Consider the following 17,689-nt stretch of genomic DNA (forward strand, 5'->3'; position numbering starts at 1 on the left):
ATTCAAGGGCAACAAAAGCTAACACAAATAAATGGGATTACATCAAACTAAAAAGCTTTTTGCACAGAGAAGGAAACCAACAAAATGAAAAGGCAATCTAATGGAGGAAGATATTTGCAGCAAATCATATATCTGATTAACGCGTTGATATCTAAAACATATAAAAAACTTACACAGCTTAATATCAAAACAACAAATAACCTGATTAAAAAGCAGGCAAAACTTGAATAGACATTTTTCCAAAGACATACAGATGGCCAACAAACACATGAAAAGATGCTCAACGTCAATAATCATCAGGGCAATGCAAATCGAAATCACAATGAAATGTGATGGCTAGTATCAAAAAGAAAAAAATAACAAGTGTTGGCAAGGATGTAGAAAAAGAGAACTCTTGAACACTGATGGTCAGAATGTAAATTGGTGCAGCCACTATGAAAAACAGTATGGAGGTCCCTCAAAAAATTAAAAATAGAACTACCATATAATCCTGCAATTACACTTCTGGGTACTTACACAAAAAACCCCAATCTAAAGAGATATGTGTACCCTTATGTTCACTGCACCATTATTTATAATAGCTAAGATATGGAAGCCACCTAAGTGTCAAGATGATCACAGAAAGGCTAGCTTAGAATCCAAGATGTATCTGATCAATTAATATACAACAAGTATTGCTTTTTTGTTTTTTTCTGTGCCTCTGCTCTTATAGTTCATATGACTGAAACACCTGGGGAGGGGCACCTGGGTGGTTCAGTCGTTAAGCGTCTGCCTTCAGCTCAGGTTATGATCCCAGGGTCCTGGGATCGAGCCCCACATCGGGCTCCCTACTCTGCGGGAAGCCTACTTCTCACTCTCTCACTCCCCCTGCTTGTGTTCCCTCTCTCACTGTCTCTCTCTGTCAAATAAAATCTTTAAAAAAAAAAAAAAAAAGAAAGAAACACCTGGGGAACAAGAAGTCAGAACTAATGTTCACTTTTTTTAATATATATTTTTTAATATTTTATTTTTTTGACAGAGAGAGACACAGCGAGAGAGGCAACACAAGCAGGGGGAGTAAGAAAGGGAGAAGCAGGCTTCTCGCAGAACAGGGAGCCCGATGTGGGACTCGATCCCAGGACCCTGGGATCATGATGTGAGCCAAAGGCAGACGCTTAATGACTGAGCCACCCAGGTGCCCCTAATGTTCACTTCTACCTGGCCCTCACACAGCAGGGTTTGGGGAAAAAAGCAAAAAGGTTAGCTCTGTGAACAAAGATAATACAGACTGCTCTTCACTGCTCAAGAGAACACCCAGGCCACCTGTGGCGTTCTGACCTTTGTAACACTAACTATAACCAGTTGTTTTTTTCCCAAACACATTTCCATAAAAATCAGTTTTTAAAATATCAGAAAGATAATGCAGTGCTCTGCCTACTTGATTTTCTTTGTCCATTTTCCTTTGGACTGTACAGGACTAACGTTTGAGAAGTTCACAATAATCTGATTCACCAGAGCATGAAGTCATACCACAGACCAATGAGCTATTTGTAAATGGATTTGTCCTCATAATTTAAACCATGAATTTGGTGCAACTACATGATAAAAGGCAATTACTGACTATGCCAGGAACTACAGAATATTTTTAATTTAATCAAGTATTTGTAAGTATGTGACATCAAGTACCAACCCTTTCCTATTTAGGAGTAGTCATTATTAATAATGTGTACAAGAAAAAGACCTGAAGTCTCAGTAGGCCAAAAGTTTAATGAGTCATTGCTGTAATAAGACTATCCAAAAATCTGATTTTGATCCCAGCTGTATTAACAGAAATGCATGGTCTAGAATACACTACCCTGGTCACACCCAACTTGTGCAGAGCTCTGGGCATTACCGCTTTTTTTGTTTTTTTTTTTTGTTTTATTAAAGATTTTATTTATTTATTTGACAGAGAGAGACAGCGAGAGCAGAACACAAGCAGGGGGAGGGGGAGAGGGAGAGCAGGCTTCCCGCCAAGCAGGGAGCCTAATATGGGACTGGATCCCAGGACCCTGGGATCATGACCTGAGCCGAAGGCAGGCAGACACTTAACGACTGAGCCACTCAGGTGCCCCTGGGCATTACCGTTTAAGAATGGGCCCTGGCAGACATGTCAAAACCACATCACATAAAACAAGGATGAGAAAACCAGGACTCCTTTCAAAGAGTTTAAGAAAACATATAAATTTGATTAATAAGTGCTTGAATTATACTATAAATCCAACCGATACCAGTTAGGGAGGAGGTAAGTAGCAAATATCCTTTCTCTTTTGAAATAGGAGAAAACTAAAGTAAGGACTACCAGAATGAGTTAATGCTCAGGGCTGAAAACAAAAGAGAGTGAGGTGGAAATGTGTCAGTGTCCAGTTAAAGTGTATAGAGACCAAACCTGGTAATTCAAGTTTCAGACAGGTCTTTTAGTTTCACATTTATAGATTAGCTAGTTAACCACATTTTCATTTTTTCTTTCTTTTTTTTTGTTACACAGTCCTAATTTTAGAAATCCTCACTAAGGGATCACTTCTAAAACGAGCTTTAGTGCAATATATAATCAAATCATAAATAACTGTCTTTGGGTCCTTATTCAAAATAGGTAATTACTAAATAAAATATTAACAGAACACTTTCACATTCCTACAGCTTCCTGCTATTCACATCTCATTCTACATTCTAGACAGCTCTGGCAACGAAGACACCATAGAAAATATTACTTACAGTAAACTTTATTTTCATATTTCATTTGACATAATTTCAAAGTAGGTCTGTGCTCTAGGATAAGCCAAAGAAAAGAAATCCTAAAGTTCCTAAGAGACTTTTTTCACACTGTTCTGAGTAGGGCATGGGGTTTCAAGGCCCTCAATGTTGATACCTAACATTTTACCCCTTGAGACTTTACCCATAGATACAGAAAGAAGAGAGAACATCACGTACAAGAATCAAACTGTATGAGAATATATAAGAAGCTCATGGGTTACATACCACCCACCTCTTTAAGGCTGTAATGATAATGACTGATTTCTTCTGGAAAGTTCAATGTTATTTTTGTTCTGTTTTGTTAAGTAAAATGTCAGAATATGTGAAAATGCTGCACTTGTTTCTCTTAATACACTAAAAATAGTGGAAGTTTTTAAATTCTTCATGAGTCCAAGCGGGACATGACTACTATTGATGGGGTCTATTCAACACACTAATTCCAAGTTTGGCGACCATCAGCAAACTGTTCAAAAGAAACACATAAACAAAAAACATCAGGTAAAGGACAGAATAGGCACTCGACTATTTTTCAAAGAAACTAAAACTGCAGGTCCTTCACAACTACATGGTGAGGAGATGCCAAAGCAGAGCAGGCACAGGTGAACCCCCATCCCTGGAAGTACCAAAGGAATAACATGCCAAGGGGCAGTCTTGCACCCCAATTGCCTTAAAATAGTACATATGAATCGGGAGTTCCTAATCTAATAGCCAATAATTCAAAGAGATGAGCAAACTGAAGGCTGGGAAGAGCAAGGTCTCTCCAGGGTCACAGAGCTAGTTAATGGTACATTTCCAGCCTCCCAGTTCACTGCTCTTGACCTTGGTCTACGCTGACTATAAAGCATTATGCTTGACAGCATCATAACTATGATCAAAGTCTGGTAAGGGACCTTCTTCCAGATGTTTACAAATTCTGTCCTCGGAATACGTTTTTAAAATAATCTGGTTCGAGTTTCATAACCAAAGTTCATTGGACAGCAGGATTTAATCAAAATTCCCTTTTAGGAAAATGTTCAATAATAAAGGGTGCCCACACAACTCAGAAATATGGAACTCATGCTGAAAGTCACAGAAAGAGCTGCAGTCATGGCTTTGCATGAAGCTCCTTCCATTGTAGGCAGGAGAGGGGACGGACCAGACCGCAAATGTGAGAGCAAAATCATGAATGCACTTACTTCATTTTGCAGCCTTTCCTATTTGTGTGTAAATTACATCACTTCAGTTGATGTCCAGCACCAGGCATACCAGAACAAGTAAATTTTTGAATGTACAAAGTCGGCGGGGGGGGCATGAAACTAAACTCCATATTGGTGAAGAACAGCATGAGAAAAGAAAATACCTGGCACCAGCGATTAAGCCCGCAGGCATAAATTTTCCAGAGTGGTAGAATCTCATTCCCATAATGCCAGCTAACGTTCCAGATGTAGCTGATGAGAAAAAGAAAAAGAATCAAAGATCATTGCATCTTATATGCGGGAGAACCAAAGTCCCAGCCATCTTTCAAGAGCCAGACCCCATCTCCTATGATCATTTCCTTCCCCACGGCCACCCACGCTCTATGGGGCTAAGAACAAACACTGGAATGTAAGGCCCTCACAGTCTGGGCCAAACGGCCTTCCTGGCCTCACCTCCTACCACTCTTCAGCCATAGTTTTCTCCAAATTTGCCACAGGTCTTTTTTTCCTAGACCTGGCTGATGTATTTACGCCGTATGCTCTTCTCTTCAACATCTGTTACAATACCTATTATATGTCATGCACTGCACTAGGGGCTGGAGGACAAAACTATCATCAAAAAAGGTCTTTAAACAGGGGCGCCTGGGTGGCTCAGGTCATGATCCCGGAGTCCCAGGATCGAGCCCCCCCCATTAGGCTCCCTGCTCAGCGGGAGTCTGCTTCTCCCTCTGCCCCTCATCCCACTCGTGCTCTCTCTCTCAAATAAATAAAATCTTAAAAAAACAAAAACAAAAAAGGTCTTTAACAGCGGATGCAGCCTATTCAGGAAAATCAGAAAAGGATTTGCAGATTAAGTGTGAAGATCAAGCCAAGATCTAAAAAGTAGGAGTGAATGAGCTAAAGGGGTAAGAAAGCACATTCCAAGCGGAGGAAATAATACACGCAGGGCCTTGTGGTGAGAGGGAAATGAAGGCTAAAATATGGCTAGCGAGGAAGAGGGGCCAGACCACAGAGCCTTGACAGCAATACTAGGGACTGTGGTCTTCATCCTCAGAGCAATTAGAAGCCATTAAAAGATACCAAGCAGAGGGATCATGAGCAGAACTATAAAAACAAAATTCTAGCTGTTCTATGGAAAACAAACTACAGTGAAACTAGAGCACGTAGGGATACCAATTTAGAGACTTCCTCAGGAATGCAGGCAAAATACAGGGATAACTGGGATGAGGATGGTGGCCTCGGAGATAGAGGAGACAATCTAGGCTATGTGCTGGAGGTAGTGTCCATAGGACCTACTGGTGAAAATGATATAAAGATGGAGGGGAGGAGACCAAGACCCAGATGGATGGAGAACACCAGAAGACCAATGTTGTGAGGACAAGAGGTCAGGTTTGGGCAGATGCCTTGAGACAACTAATAAAAGATTTCAAGCACGCAACTGTATATAGAAGAGTGAAGCTTGGAGGAGAAATCCGTTTGTGAATCAGTGACCTATTTCAATGGTAATTTAAGGCCTGGGCTCCAATGAGCCAAGCAAGAGGATTAAAAAGAATATAAAAAGAGCCAGGTCTTGGGGCACCTGGGTGACTCAGTCAATTAAGCAGCCAACTCTTGATTTCAGCTCAGGTCATGATCTCAGGGTCCTGAGATTGAGCCCTACATCAAGCTCCATGCTCAGTGGGAAGTCTGCTTGGGATTCTCTCCCTCTCCTTTTGCCCCTCCACCTGCTCACCCGAGCTCTCTAATAAATAAGTCTTAAAAAAAAAAAAAAGCCAAGGAAGATGGGTCAACAAAAGAGAACAAGAAAATAAAAAAGAAAACAGGAGAGTGGAAAATGGATTGGTCCACTATGCTGAGAAAGCTAATAGGCCACTAGAATGAGGATTAAAAAATGTACACCGCAAGGGCGCCTGGGTGATTCAGTCAGTTAAGCATCCAACTCAATTTCGACTCAGGTCACAATCTCAGGGTCCTGGCACTGAGCCCCACATCAGGCTCCTCCGTGCTCAGTGGGGGTGTGCTTGAGATTCTCTCTCCCTCTGCCCCTCCCCCTGTGTGTGCGCATGCGCCCTCTCTCTCAAATAAAACAGATCTTAAAACACACACACACACACACACACACTGGATTCTGAAAAATCCAGGTCACTAGCACAATCGGGGAAAGCTATTTCCATGGACAAAGGAGACAAAAACAGAGACTGAAGCGGGTGGAGAATGCGGAAGGGGAGGAAATAAAAACAAGCAGTATAACAGATTGTTCTAGAGAAGTTTCTGAAGGGGAAGAAGGGCAGCAGCTGGAGAAGGAAGTGGGATCACAAGAGGTCCTTTTTTCTTTACTGGGTGAGAGAAGACACGTGAACATGAGCAGGAGGGATCTATCTGCACGGTGGAATCCAAGTTAAGAGATGGCATCTTTGGCAGAATAACACTCCAGAAGGTGGGGGACATAGAGACCCAAAGCCTGGATGGAGGGACCAGCGTGGAGAGGAGAGAAACAGCACAGCAGAAGGCATGGACGCTGACAGCATGGTGAAGCCCCCATGACTGTTGCTGTTCTTTAAGTAGGCACTGAGGTCATTTGCTGAGCGTGGAGGAGTGGAATCAGAAATGGGAAAAAAGAACTCTGAAAGTCTTTCAGGAACTTGAGTGAGGGAGCCGTGAGGCAGAGCTGAGAGCTGGGTCCCTCCTCCTTCCGCAGCACACCCTACATCAGCCATTGCTGCCCTCTCCCGCCCAGCCCGTGGCAACTCGTGCAAACCACTGTTATAAAGGCCAGAACTATAGGTTTTCCGACTCTGCGGGTTTGTGGAGACAGTGAGATGCCCATGCTCCTAGCGCAGGTTCTGATACATGGGTGGAGCTCAATAAATATGCACCCAAAGCCACCCTGATAAGTAGTAATCTTCCCTTCCTGGCGCTCCTCACTGTCCATGCAGCTCCCAGGACACTTCAGCAGCCCCGCAGACTCATGTTTCATGTCAGTCAAGGTAAAGGCTCCCTGAAGGCAAGGCCTATGCCATACATTTAGCTTAGTGCTAAAGGGCTAATAAATGATTTTCAAATGTGAAAAATGCAAACCTAAGCCTGACATGTGATCCTATGCTCAAGCATACGGTCTTCAGTGGGCAATCATAATGATTAAGAGACATATACTTGCCTTGCACAGGTTTATTATTAATTTCATTGGCTAAATCTAAATTCATGAGGCATGAAAACCTTTCCATATTCTGTACACAGAAAATAAACAGAAGCCAGCACAACTCCCCCCACCCCCAATTTTAAAACCTCCCTAGCACTTGGCAGAAGGAGTAAAACTGTCTTCATGTGAAGAACCTGCCACATTCCACCAATCCAGAGCCTCTTGGTAGAGCATTCGGGATACATAACTGTAGGAGGGAGACAGTGACGTTGACATACCTAGAAATACCCAGATGTTCCTCGGATCCTGAGACAGCTGATAAGCACCCAGGCCTGCTAAACTACCAAAAAGCAGCCCAGCAGCCAGTGATGGGACACTACCTGTAGGGAAGCAAACAGTTCTGCATTATAATGTCAGACACTCATTTTCTTAACAGAATTCACAAGATTTCCTTTTCTCAGAGAGGAAAACCGCAAAGAAAATTTCTCTCAACACAGCTCATAACCAAGGAGCTCTCAAGCAGGAAAATGTTTTGGGGAGGTTGCTATTTTACAGAGAAGGCACGGTAATACCACACTAATCCTCTCTTTTTTAATAGACAGATACTTCCATCTGGGGCGAAAAGAAGGGCTCCTAACCAGACCTGACTAACCTGTCAAGGGCTGGAACTGTATATAGGCAGGAATTCAGGCAAACCACCAAAGGAGAGGGAAATAAGGGCAGTGAGTTAAAAAAAAAAAAAAAAAAAAAAATGGAGAATAAGAATTCTGGTGTGTGTGTGTGTGTGTGTGTTGGGGTGGGGATGCAGGCTAGAAAGGAGGTAGAAACAGCACATTTACTGACAGATCTATGTCTAAAGAGGAGATTTCAAAAAATGAGCATGGAAAGAAAAGAGGTTTCTTCCTACTTAGAGAGCACAGAGATGACACTCTGGGGTCAAGACTAATGTGTGGTAGTCAGTGATAATAACAACCTACTACCACCCCTGCCCCACAGCTTTAGATAAAGAAGCCAAGAACAAGTGAGTAGACAAGAAGCCTGACTTTTAGGTCAACCAGGTAACAGAAAAGCAAGTGCAGGAGCAGCCACCGGACTGAAATAAGCCTGCACTCAAGCTAGAGGGCTTAAAGCAAACTTGACTCAAACGAGATTGTACTCTGGGGAACCTGGGGACTCACTCTTTACCAGCAACAATGTGAAAATCTTAGGAGGTTAAGTCGCTACAAACCATACCTGCTCTTGCATAGCCAATGATCCCACCAGAAGCAACCAGCGCTGCATAGCCAAAGCCAATCCAATGTAAAGGTACTCTGAAAATGAAACCGCAAGAAATCAGTGCCAACCACGGCTAAAAAAATTTAAAGAAACAATCACAGGATGGGACTAAAACATCATCATTCCAGAACAGTCTTATCACGGTACAAATGAACATAACTCCCAGAGGTTAGATGACTTGCCCTAGTCGGTGATGGAGTTGGGACTCAAACCCAGGTCCCTGGCCTACATGTCCATCCTTCCATACCCTGTGCTGCCCAGCAATCTACTCTTAGGGCCCTTTCCAGATAAGGAAAGAAGCTCTGGTTTTGAGAAGTTGCTGGCAATTCCTCTCCCATTCACTGTACTTACAGTGGGCCAGGGTCCCTCTGCATTGTTCTCTTTCACTCTGACCAGACAGAAGAGTACACCAGGCCTGCACCTGCGGAGGAGGGGCTGGATCAGAGACAATTAATTGCACGGCTCTCCAGCAGTCAGAAGGAAGTGGACCCAAGTTCTAACTCCACCTCTTAGTAGCTAAGAAGTAACAGGCAAGCTACCAACCTCTATTAGCCTAAGCTTCCTTCACTGTACCACGAGGGTAAGAATGGTACAAATTTCCTAGGGCTCCTGTGAGTATTAAAAGGGGTAATAAGTAAAAGTGCTTAGCACGTAGTAAATGCTAAACAGATACCAACCGTTTTGGTAATAACCTCCATTCTAGTAACACAGGCCTACAGGAAACTGAATGCAATTCACTGACGAGCTCTGTACAGGTAATGAGTTTACCTTTTCATCAGCAAACCAACTTATTACTAAATCGGAAACTAAGTATCCCCTGGGCCCTTAATTCAACTATTTTAATTGCCCCTTTGTACCCTTGCCCAAAGAGTTCAATTATTGCAATACTCAACATCTGCAAAACTTTTAGATGGCAATTACTTTTGCATCCAAATAGCTCGTTAGACTGAGGTCTGTGAGGGGGTAAAATACTGGAAAGCCTAAGTCATAATTAACGTGGGACACTTCGCTCTTGGCGAAGTAGGGTATAACTCCTACTTTCTTATAGATGGATCCAATTTAGTATCCAATTAGGTTTAAAGCTTGAAACAATTCATACCTGTTTGGGGCGGGGGGGGGGGGGGGGGCGGTGCTTGGAATTGTGCCTGTTATTAATTCCAAGTAGCACCGAGTTACTGGGACTTTCAAGGAGATGGAGCAATAAAATCCACAGGAAACTAATCACCACTACGCTACATCAGTAAGCATGTGTCTCAAAAGCACAGAGATTCTGCAAGATTCACAATCTATTTTAAGGAAAGCACAAAATGCGCGACTAGAAAGGCAACTACGACGCAGCCTAACGCGCAGCAAAGCCTCTTATGTAACCCCCAAAAGTCAAAAAGGTATAGAAAAATAATTCCCAAGTACCGAACCGCTTTGCCGTAGGTCTGCACCGCTCGACAAGGGCACGCAAGCCGTGAGGCGGGACGTCCGGGTCCCGCCGGAAACGTCGCCGCGCGCTCTGCGTCCCGAGGGCAAGGCGGAACGTGGTGCGGGGCGAGGCCGGGAGCCGGGCTTGAGGGGTGGAGCCGCGCCGCGCGCAGGCGTCTCGGAAACGGAAGACGCATGGGGCGGGGCTTGAGGAGAGGAGTCACGGCGCGCACAGGCGTCCCAGGGAAGGGAGACGCATGGGGCGGGGCTTGAGGGGAGGAGTAAGGACGCGCGCATGCGACCCGGGGAAGGGAGACGCATGGGGCGGGGCTTGAGGGGAGGAGTCGAGGCGCGCGCATTGGGTCGCGGAGACGGGGCGGGGCGGGGAGTCCCGCTACGCCCCCCTGGATCCCTCTGTAGCCGCCCCGAAAGGGCAGTTGACCTTCGAAGCTCGGCCTTCCAAAAGCTTGCCTAAAACCCAGAATTTGAGTCGGGTCCTGCAAGAGGCATTGAGAGGTGGTCCCGGCCTGAGGTGGGGACCACGGATACGAGAGAAGGGCTTCTGAGGATGGACTCCGAAAGACCCTATTTATGGAGGGACTTGTGGTTTACCTGGTGTAAATCGGAGGCATGCCAACCGGGAGGATTGTCACTCTAACCAGATCACGTTTTTTGCCTACAGTGGTAACAACTACTTTCTTCCTGCAGAGATGGTGACTGCAAGCCAGGGTGTTTAGGGTGTTTACTTGAGCAGTATCTTAAAGGAGGAGAGAGGGTAAGTTAAATATAATTTCCTGCTACCTCTGTATGCCCCAGTGTCCACAAAACATTATCTCCATTCCCTTTACAGATCTGCTTCTCTTCCTTGCGTTTCCTGCAGGACCACTCAATTGCTGTACACCAAAATTTGTGTGTTTATCCTTGAAGTCTTTCTCTTCTTAATCTCCTACAAGAATCAACACAGATAAATCTTATAAATACAGTCTTGAGTGAAAGAAGGAAATTGCAGCTCATACATAACTCCCAAACGAAAACTTTCCAGTTGCAGCAGCTCCTGCCTTTGAGATACCAAAACTGAAGCCTGTGTTTACCATAACTGATTCTAACCAGGGAAAGCAGGTAAGGACTAAGAAGAACTTGAGTAATTCCAGTATGCCAGACCCTCACTGAATTACTGCAAGATGCTGAACAACTAACAGTGGGACTTAACTTAAATCCAGCTCCGAATGGACTTAGGGATGTGTTCCTCCCTATTCAGGTGTAAACTTAAACCTTAGTTATAACCACCGTGATCTAACCCCTGTCCTTTAGACTTAAAGAAATTGAACCACAGAGAATTAAGTAAATTACCTATGATCCTAGTCCTTGCTGGAGCAGTTATTTGAAGTAAGGTCTATCTTTCAAAATCTATACCCTTAACTTCACATTATGTTGCCTCTGTGTCATTCCTCAACCAAAACACACAGCATTTCTGTGTGTGCAGTTCCAGTTACCGTAAAATAAATTGATCTCTGCCCTGTTTCAGTTACAGAGTAAACCAAGTCAATGATTTGTGTTCAGTAATGTTTCTAGTTGGCATTAACGTATTTTAGGAAATAGCTTAGCTCCAAACTAGGAGCCCACTGGATTAATTACTGGAACCCTGAACCACAAATGCATCAGTGGAGTGTGACCAAGATTGTGTAAGGGGCAAGATTTTAGTCTCTGGCTAATCAGTAGGTTGTTTTGTTTGTTTGGGTTCTTGTTTGTTTCACAGAGGCCTAGAGTCAGGATTATGTTTGGTAGACACAAATGTATACACTCTGATAACCATCTGCCACAACAGCTTGTGAAAAAGGAATAGTGCTTCAATTTCAGCATTATTCTATCATTTTTGGAACCTTATTATAACCTTATATATTTGGAACCTCAGACATAAATAGTGGGTGCAAAGAAATCATATGCTAACATAGGCAGTGTGTGACTTTACACACTAAGAAACCCCCAAACAAAAATGTCAAACAAATTCCTGGTTGCAGTATTTCACCTAATGTCTACTGAGTATCCACAGTATCAGTTTCTAGGTCTTTAGGATAGATTTTATAGCTTTGAAGAGCAACATCATCTATTCAATAAATCTTTCTCCAAGCTCCATTAATAAATTTCTTCAGCTCAATTAATAAATGAGATGAAAAAATACTGCCTGTGTTCTCAACCAACCCTATCTGCCACATCTTCTGGGACCTCATATGTTAGAGCCATAACAATAGCAGAAAAAACATGAAGTGTACTAATTATATGCCAAACACTGTATGAAGTGCTTTACATAGATGAACTCATTTAATCTTCATACTAACCCTAAGCACTAGAGACTATTATTATCTCTTGGTTTTACACAGAGAGGAATTAAGGGAGAAAGAGGTTAAGGATAAGGCCACACAGTTAATACACAACAGAGCTGCCCTTTAGTCTGTTCTCAATACAGTAACCAGAACACTTCTGTTAAAGTCAATGGTGTCATTCCTATGCTCAAAACTCTCCAGTGGCCCCCTTTCTCATGCAATGGCCTATAAAGTCCTACATTACATGCTTCATGAACCAGACTACACATCTACCTCCCAGCCTTCAGCTCACTTTCATCTCCGCTTTGCTCATGCTGCTTCAGCCTCCTTGTTTCCACCTCTGAGCACTTGCACCTGTTGCTTCATCTGCCCAGAATTTCCCAGATAATCTCCCAGGTCACTACCTCATCTCCTTTATGTCTTTATTCAAATGTCACTTTCTCAGTGAGGCCTTCCTGGATCATCTTGTTTAAAATTGCAACACATAGGGGCGCCTGGGTGGCTCAGTTGGTGAAGCGTCTGACTTTGGCTCAGGTTGTGATCTCAGGTGCTGGGATCGACCCCTGCATCGGGCTCCCTCCTCAGGGGGGAGTTTGCTTGTCCCTCTCCCTCTGCCTCCTGCTTGTGCTCTCTCTCAAATAAATAAATAAAATCTTCAAAAATAAAATAAAATAAAATTGCAATGCATATGCACTTCACAGCTTATTTTTCTCCATGGCTTACCTCCATATTTAGTGCTATATAACTTACTAATTGTAAAATCATCTTCCCAACCTAGCATGTAATTTCCTAGAGAATGAGGTTGTTGTTTATGCAGCACTTAGAATAGTGCTTGGCACACAGTGGATGCTCAATAAGCATGTGTTGAATGAATGAGCAGATGTGGAATAAGAGAGGCTCGTCTGCAGAAAGAGTGAAGACAATATGCAGAGAGGAGACAAGAGGGAGAGATTGCCCTGACCGCACCCTGTCCCTATCTGAGCTCTGGTTCTCTTCCTACCCCAGCTTCTGTCAGATGTACTTATGTCTGTTATAAAACCATCCCCATGCCCTCTGTTGAAGTTTGGAATAACCAGAGTTGCTTTTTGTTTCTTGCAATTAAAAGTCTCTCTTAGCTGAGATAGCACCCCGTTTCTTCTTCCAGAAATACCTTTTTATCCTTGTCTAAAAACTCAATCTCATTTTTTTTATTAAAGTCATCAGTCAAGCTGCCCCTGACTATCCCAGGCCATTGCATGTGTTCTGTGAAAGGGAGGTGTATGCAAAAGGACCTCCTATGTAAAGGAGTCATAAGACCAAAGAGAAAGGCTGACAAGTCTAGCTTGACAAGAAATGGCTTATTAGGGGGACAGAGTGTTTCTTTGGCTGCCACAATACAAGTAGACTTGCATGTGTCTCCTATTTCCTGGGCAGATCAAGGATGTTATACCCCGAGGGCATACTTAAGGAAAGAATGGGGGGACCAGTGCTCAAGAAGGTTCACGTCACAGAACAGTCATCATGGCAGATTTGTCCAAGATAGAATTAGTCTGGTTCATGAAACATGTAATTATTTACCAAAACTTTTGTCTTTTGGGTAGGGATCACACTTTTCCTTTTAGTCCCCAGAATCTAAGGTAGTGCCTGGCACATGGTGAACACTGGATACACGGCTACTGAATAAACAAAGGAGTGGGGAGATCTAGGTAACATGGCACAGTCTGAATTGGGAAAGAGTGAATTTGTCATGAGAATCTGCTCAGACGCAAGTATCGAAGTAGATAATACAACATTTAGATGGTGAAGACTATATGCAGACTATACATGTCTATGTGGAAAAAAGAAACAACATGAACACGAATCCCCCCAAATAAATTATATAGTTTTATATGACCAATTGTCAATGTAATGGCTTCCAAGGATACTACCAGGTAAGTTCTGCCAGAGGCCACTGAGCAGAGAGGCTCATAGACTGACCTAAAATGCTTGAATCACATGGTTTATTAAATCAATTTAAAAGATGAGGAGGAGAGAGGTGGTTCAAGATGGTGGCATAGGAAGACCCTGCACTCATTTTCTCCCATGGACACACTGAATCTACACCTACATATAGAGAATGACTTCTGAAGAACTAATGTTGATTGAATAGCCTCTGCACAACAAATAGAGGGACCACATAGAGAAGGGTGGAAGAGACAGAGACATGGTAACAGTGGGACCCACCACCAAAGTAACAACACGCAGCAGGGAGTAATATCACTGAGGAACCCACATGTGGATTTCCTCATCCCTGGGGCACAGCAAAAAACCCCAGCAGTTTGGGCACTTGGGTGGCTTAGTTGGTTAAGTGTCTGCCTTTGGCTCAAGTCATGATCCCAGGGTCCCAGGATCGAGCCCCACATCGGGCTCCCCACTCTCTCCCTCTTCCTCTGCCCTTCCCCTCTTCCCCGTGCCTGTACTCGCACTCTCTCCCACACACTTTCTCTCTCAAATAAATAAAATCTAAAAAAGAACCAGCAATTTAAAGGCAACTAAACTATTAAGTAAAGGAAATTCATTTATTAACCCTAGAGTGTCTACCAAATGGTGGGAGAACTACTAGAATTCCCTGGGGTTGGAGGTGCCAGTGAGAGCCATGGTTTACATTCCCCCTCCACCTGGATAGCACAGAAGGGAGCAGAGTCCAGGTGCTCTAGCCAGCCTGCTTGGGCTCTCCAGTGAGCCCTGGATTCCTAACACACCAACTCCAGCTGTCCACCAAGGTGGTCCCAGCACAGGGTGCTCTGGGACCCCACAGGCCTGCACCCAACTCAGCATTTCACCAGGAATGCCCTGATACCTCATGCACTGGGACTCTCCCAACCAGCACCTGCTCGAGCTCAGCCATCCCACCAGGGAGGTCGAGGCACAGAGCATCCCAGCATTCCCAACCCTTGCCAGATCCAGCTCCAGCCATCCACCACAGCAACCCCAGCACAAAACACTTTGGGATCCTCTGTTGCATACCCGTTCCAGGTCCAGCAATCCTGCCAGTGCAGTCTGCACTCACTATAGCCCCAGCTGTCCTGCCAGGGTAGCAGCAACACAGAGTGCCCCAGGATCCCCTGGCCTGCACCTGCTCCAGCCAAGCTACCAGGCACATGCAGCCTACAGAGGGGACACTGCCACACACAAAGCCACTCCTTCAAGACCAAGATAAGTAGCTGTTTTGCCTAATTCTAGAAACACAGAAAGTCAAACAAAATGAGGAGACAGAAGAAAACGTTCCAATAAAAGATGATAAAACCCCCAAAGGGGAAAACCCTCATGAAATAGATAATTTACCTAATAAAGAGTTCAAAGTAATGGTCATACAGATGCTCACTGAACTTGGGAGAAGAATGGAGGAACACAGTGAAAACGTCAACAAAGACAAAATATAGGAAAGAACCAAAGAGAAGTCACAGAAGTGAAGGTTACAATAACAGAACTGAAAAATACACTATAGGGAATCAACAGCAAATTAAAAGATGCAGATCAGCAATCCGGAAGACAGAATAATGGAAATCACCCAATCGGAACTGCAAAAAGAAAAGAATTTTTATAAATGAGAATAAGGGACCTCTGGGACAACATCACATGGACTAACATTCACATTATAGTGGTCCTAGAAAAAGGAGAGAAAGGGGTAGAAACTGATTTGAAGAAATAATGGTTGAAAATTTCCCTAACACTTGGGGAACTAACACCAAAGTAGAGGAATCTCAGAGAGTCCCAAACAAGATGAACCCAAAGAGATCCATGCCAGGATATATTATAATTAAAATGGCAAAATGCTAAAGAGAAAATCTTAAAAGCAACAAGAGAAAAAAAAAGAGTCACATACAAAGAAAACCTGTATGAGGCTGTCAGCTGCTTTTTCAGCAGAAACTTTGCAGGCCAGAAGAATGTGGCATGATATATTCAAAGTGTTAAAAGGAAAAAAAAAAACAAAAACCCTACAACCAAGAATACTCTATCCTGCAAGATTATCATTCAGAACTGAAGGAGAGATAAAGAGTTTCCCAGACAAGCAAAAGCTAAAGGAGTTCATCACCACTAAACTGGTGTTACAAGAAATGTTAAAGGTCTTAAGTGGAAAAGTAGTGGTCGTAACTAGAAGTAAGAAAATATATGAATGAAAACAATCTGATAATGGTAAATATATAGTAAAGGCAGTAAATCAGCCACTTAAAAAGAAGGTTAAAAGAAAAAAATAGTAAAATCAACTATAACCATAAGAGTTAAGGGATACACAAAATAAAAAGATGTAGGGGTGCCTGGGTGGCTCAGTTGGTTAAGCGTCTGCCTTCGGCTCAGGTCATGATCCCAGGGCCCTGGGATCGAGCCCCGCGTCGGGCTCCCTGCTCAGTGGAGAGTCTGCTTCTCCCTCTCCCTCTGCCTGCTTGTGCTCTCTATCTCTCTGTCAAATAAATAAATAAAATCTTTAAAAAAATAAAATAAAAAAGATGTAAAATAAGGCATCAAAAACATAAAACGGGTGAGGGGAGTAAAAATGTCTTGCTTTTAGAATGTGTTAGAACTTAACAGCTTAAAATAGACAGATACATATATATATATCAATATATCTATCTATATTTATATATATGTATATATCAATATATAGGAATTTCATAGTAACCACAAACCAAAAACCTACAATACACAAAAAATAAAAAGGAACCCAAACATAACACTAAAGAAAACCATCAAACCACAAAAGCAGTAAGATAACAAAGTAACAGAGAACATGGGGAAAAAAAACAATTCACAAAATAGCACTCATATCAATATTTACTTTAATTACTTTAAATGTAAATGGTCTAAATACTAAATATTGAAGCAGAACAAAATTGGAGAACTGATGCTACACAACCTCAAGACTTACTTTCCTACTGTAATCAGGACACTAAGGTGTTGGCAAAAAACAACAAACCCACAACAGATCATTGGAACAGAATAGAGAGCCCAGAAAAAGACCACCATAAATATAGATGACTCTGAAACGGCGCCTTAGGGATGCCGACCCTCCACGCAGTCAAAAATCTGCGTATTAACTTTTAACTCCCCTCAAAGTTAGCTAAAAGTCTACTACTGACCAGAAGCCTTACTGATAACACAGTTGATTAACACATATTTTGTAATGTGTTATATACCATGTTCTTACAATAAAGTAAGCTAGAGAGAAAGTGTTAAGAAAATCATAAGAGAAAATACATTTACAATACTGTACTGTATTTATATAGAAAAAAAAATCTGTAAGTGGACCTATACAGTTCAAACCCGTTGTCCAAGGGTCAATTGTACAGTCAACTGATCTTTGACAAAGGAAGAGGCAATAAAACAAAGCAAAGATACTCTCTTCAACAAATGGTGCTGGAACAACTGAATATCCACATGCAAAAAAAAAAAAAGTATCTGGACACAGACCCATAACACCTATCACAAAAATTAACTCAGGATGGATCATAGACCTAAATGTAAAATGCAAAACTAGAAAACTCCTGCAAAGAAACCTAAGAGAAAACTGAGATGATATTTGGATATAATGAAGCCTTTTAAGATAGATCAAACACATGACCCATGAAAGAAATAAT

The 17,689-nt window shown here is 42.8% G+C and overlaps 1 protein-coding gene and 1 long non-coding RNA gene across 8 annotated transcripts in view; one reads left to right on the forward strand and one right to left on the reverse strand.

Annotated features, from left to right (window-relative positions):
• LOC123837464 (transmembrane protein 14C) overlaps positions 1 to 9,911 on the reverse strand; it is a 96,352-nt gene extending 86,441 nt beyond the window's left edge. For 5 of the 7 annotated variants that reach the window (XR_010413501.1, XR_010413499.1, XR_010413500.1 and 2 more), the window contains exons 1-5: positions 9,772 to 9,909; positions 8,713 to 8,782; positions 8,320 to 8,396; positions 7,365 to 7,466; positions 4,112 to 4,199 (exon numbers count right to left, since the gene is read on the reverse strand). Coding sequence is in view for 2 of the 7 variants with exons in the window: in XM_045866383.3 (XP_045722339.1) it covers positions 3,181 to 3,235; positions 4,112 to 4,199; positions 7,365 to 7,466; positions 8,320 to 8,396; positions 8,713 to 8,735 (345 nt within the window). In the remaining 5 variants the exon portion in view is untranslated. Of the gene's footprint in view, positions 1 to 2,723; positions 3,236 to 4,111; positions 4,200 to 7,364; positions 7,467 to 8,319; positions 8,397 to 8,712; positions 8,797 to 9,771 lie in introns of those variants that run through there. The other 2 variants (XM_045866383.3, XM_045866382.3) reach the window with 2 other exon arrangements.
• Positions 9,912 to 10,043: 132 nt separating this feature from the next.
• Positions 10,044 to 11,135, forward strand: LOC123836890 (uncharacterized). The gene is made up of 2 exons (XR_006789107.2): positions 10,044 to 10,549; positions 10,625 to 11,135. It is a non-coding gene; the product is annotated as an uncharacterized LOC123836890 (long non-coding RNA).
• The last annotated feature ends 6,554 nt before the right edge of the window (positions 11,136 to 17,689 follow it).

The sequence above is a fragment of the Mirounga angustirostris genome, unplaced genomic scaffold, assembly GCF_029215605.1.
Source record: "Mirounga angustirostris isolate CCGP_5_RB_7025 unplaced genomic scaffold, mMirAng1.0.hap1 SCAF_8, whole genome shotgun sequence".
Classification (NCBI taxonomy): domain Eukaryota; kingdom Metazoa; phylum Chordata; class Mammalia; order Carnivora; family Phocidae; genus Mirounga; species Mirounga angustirostris.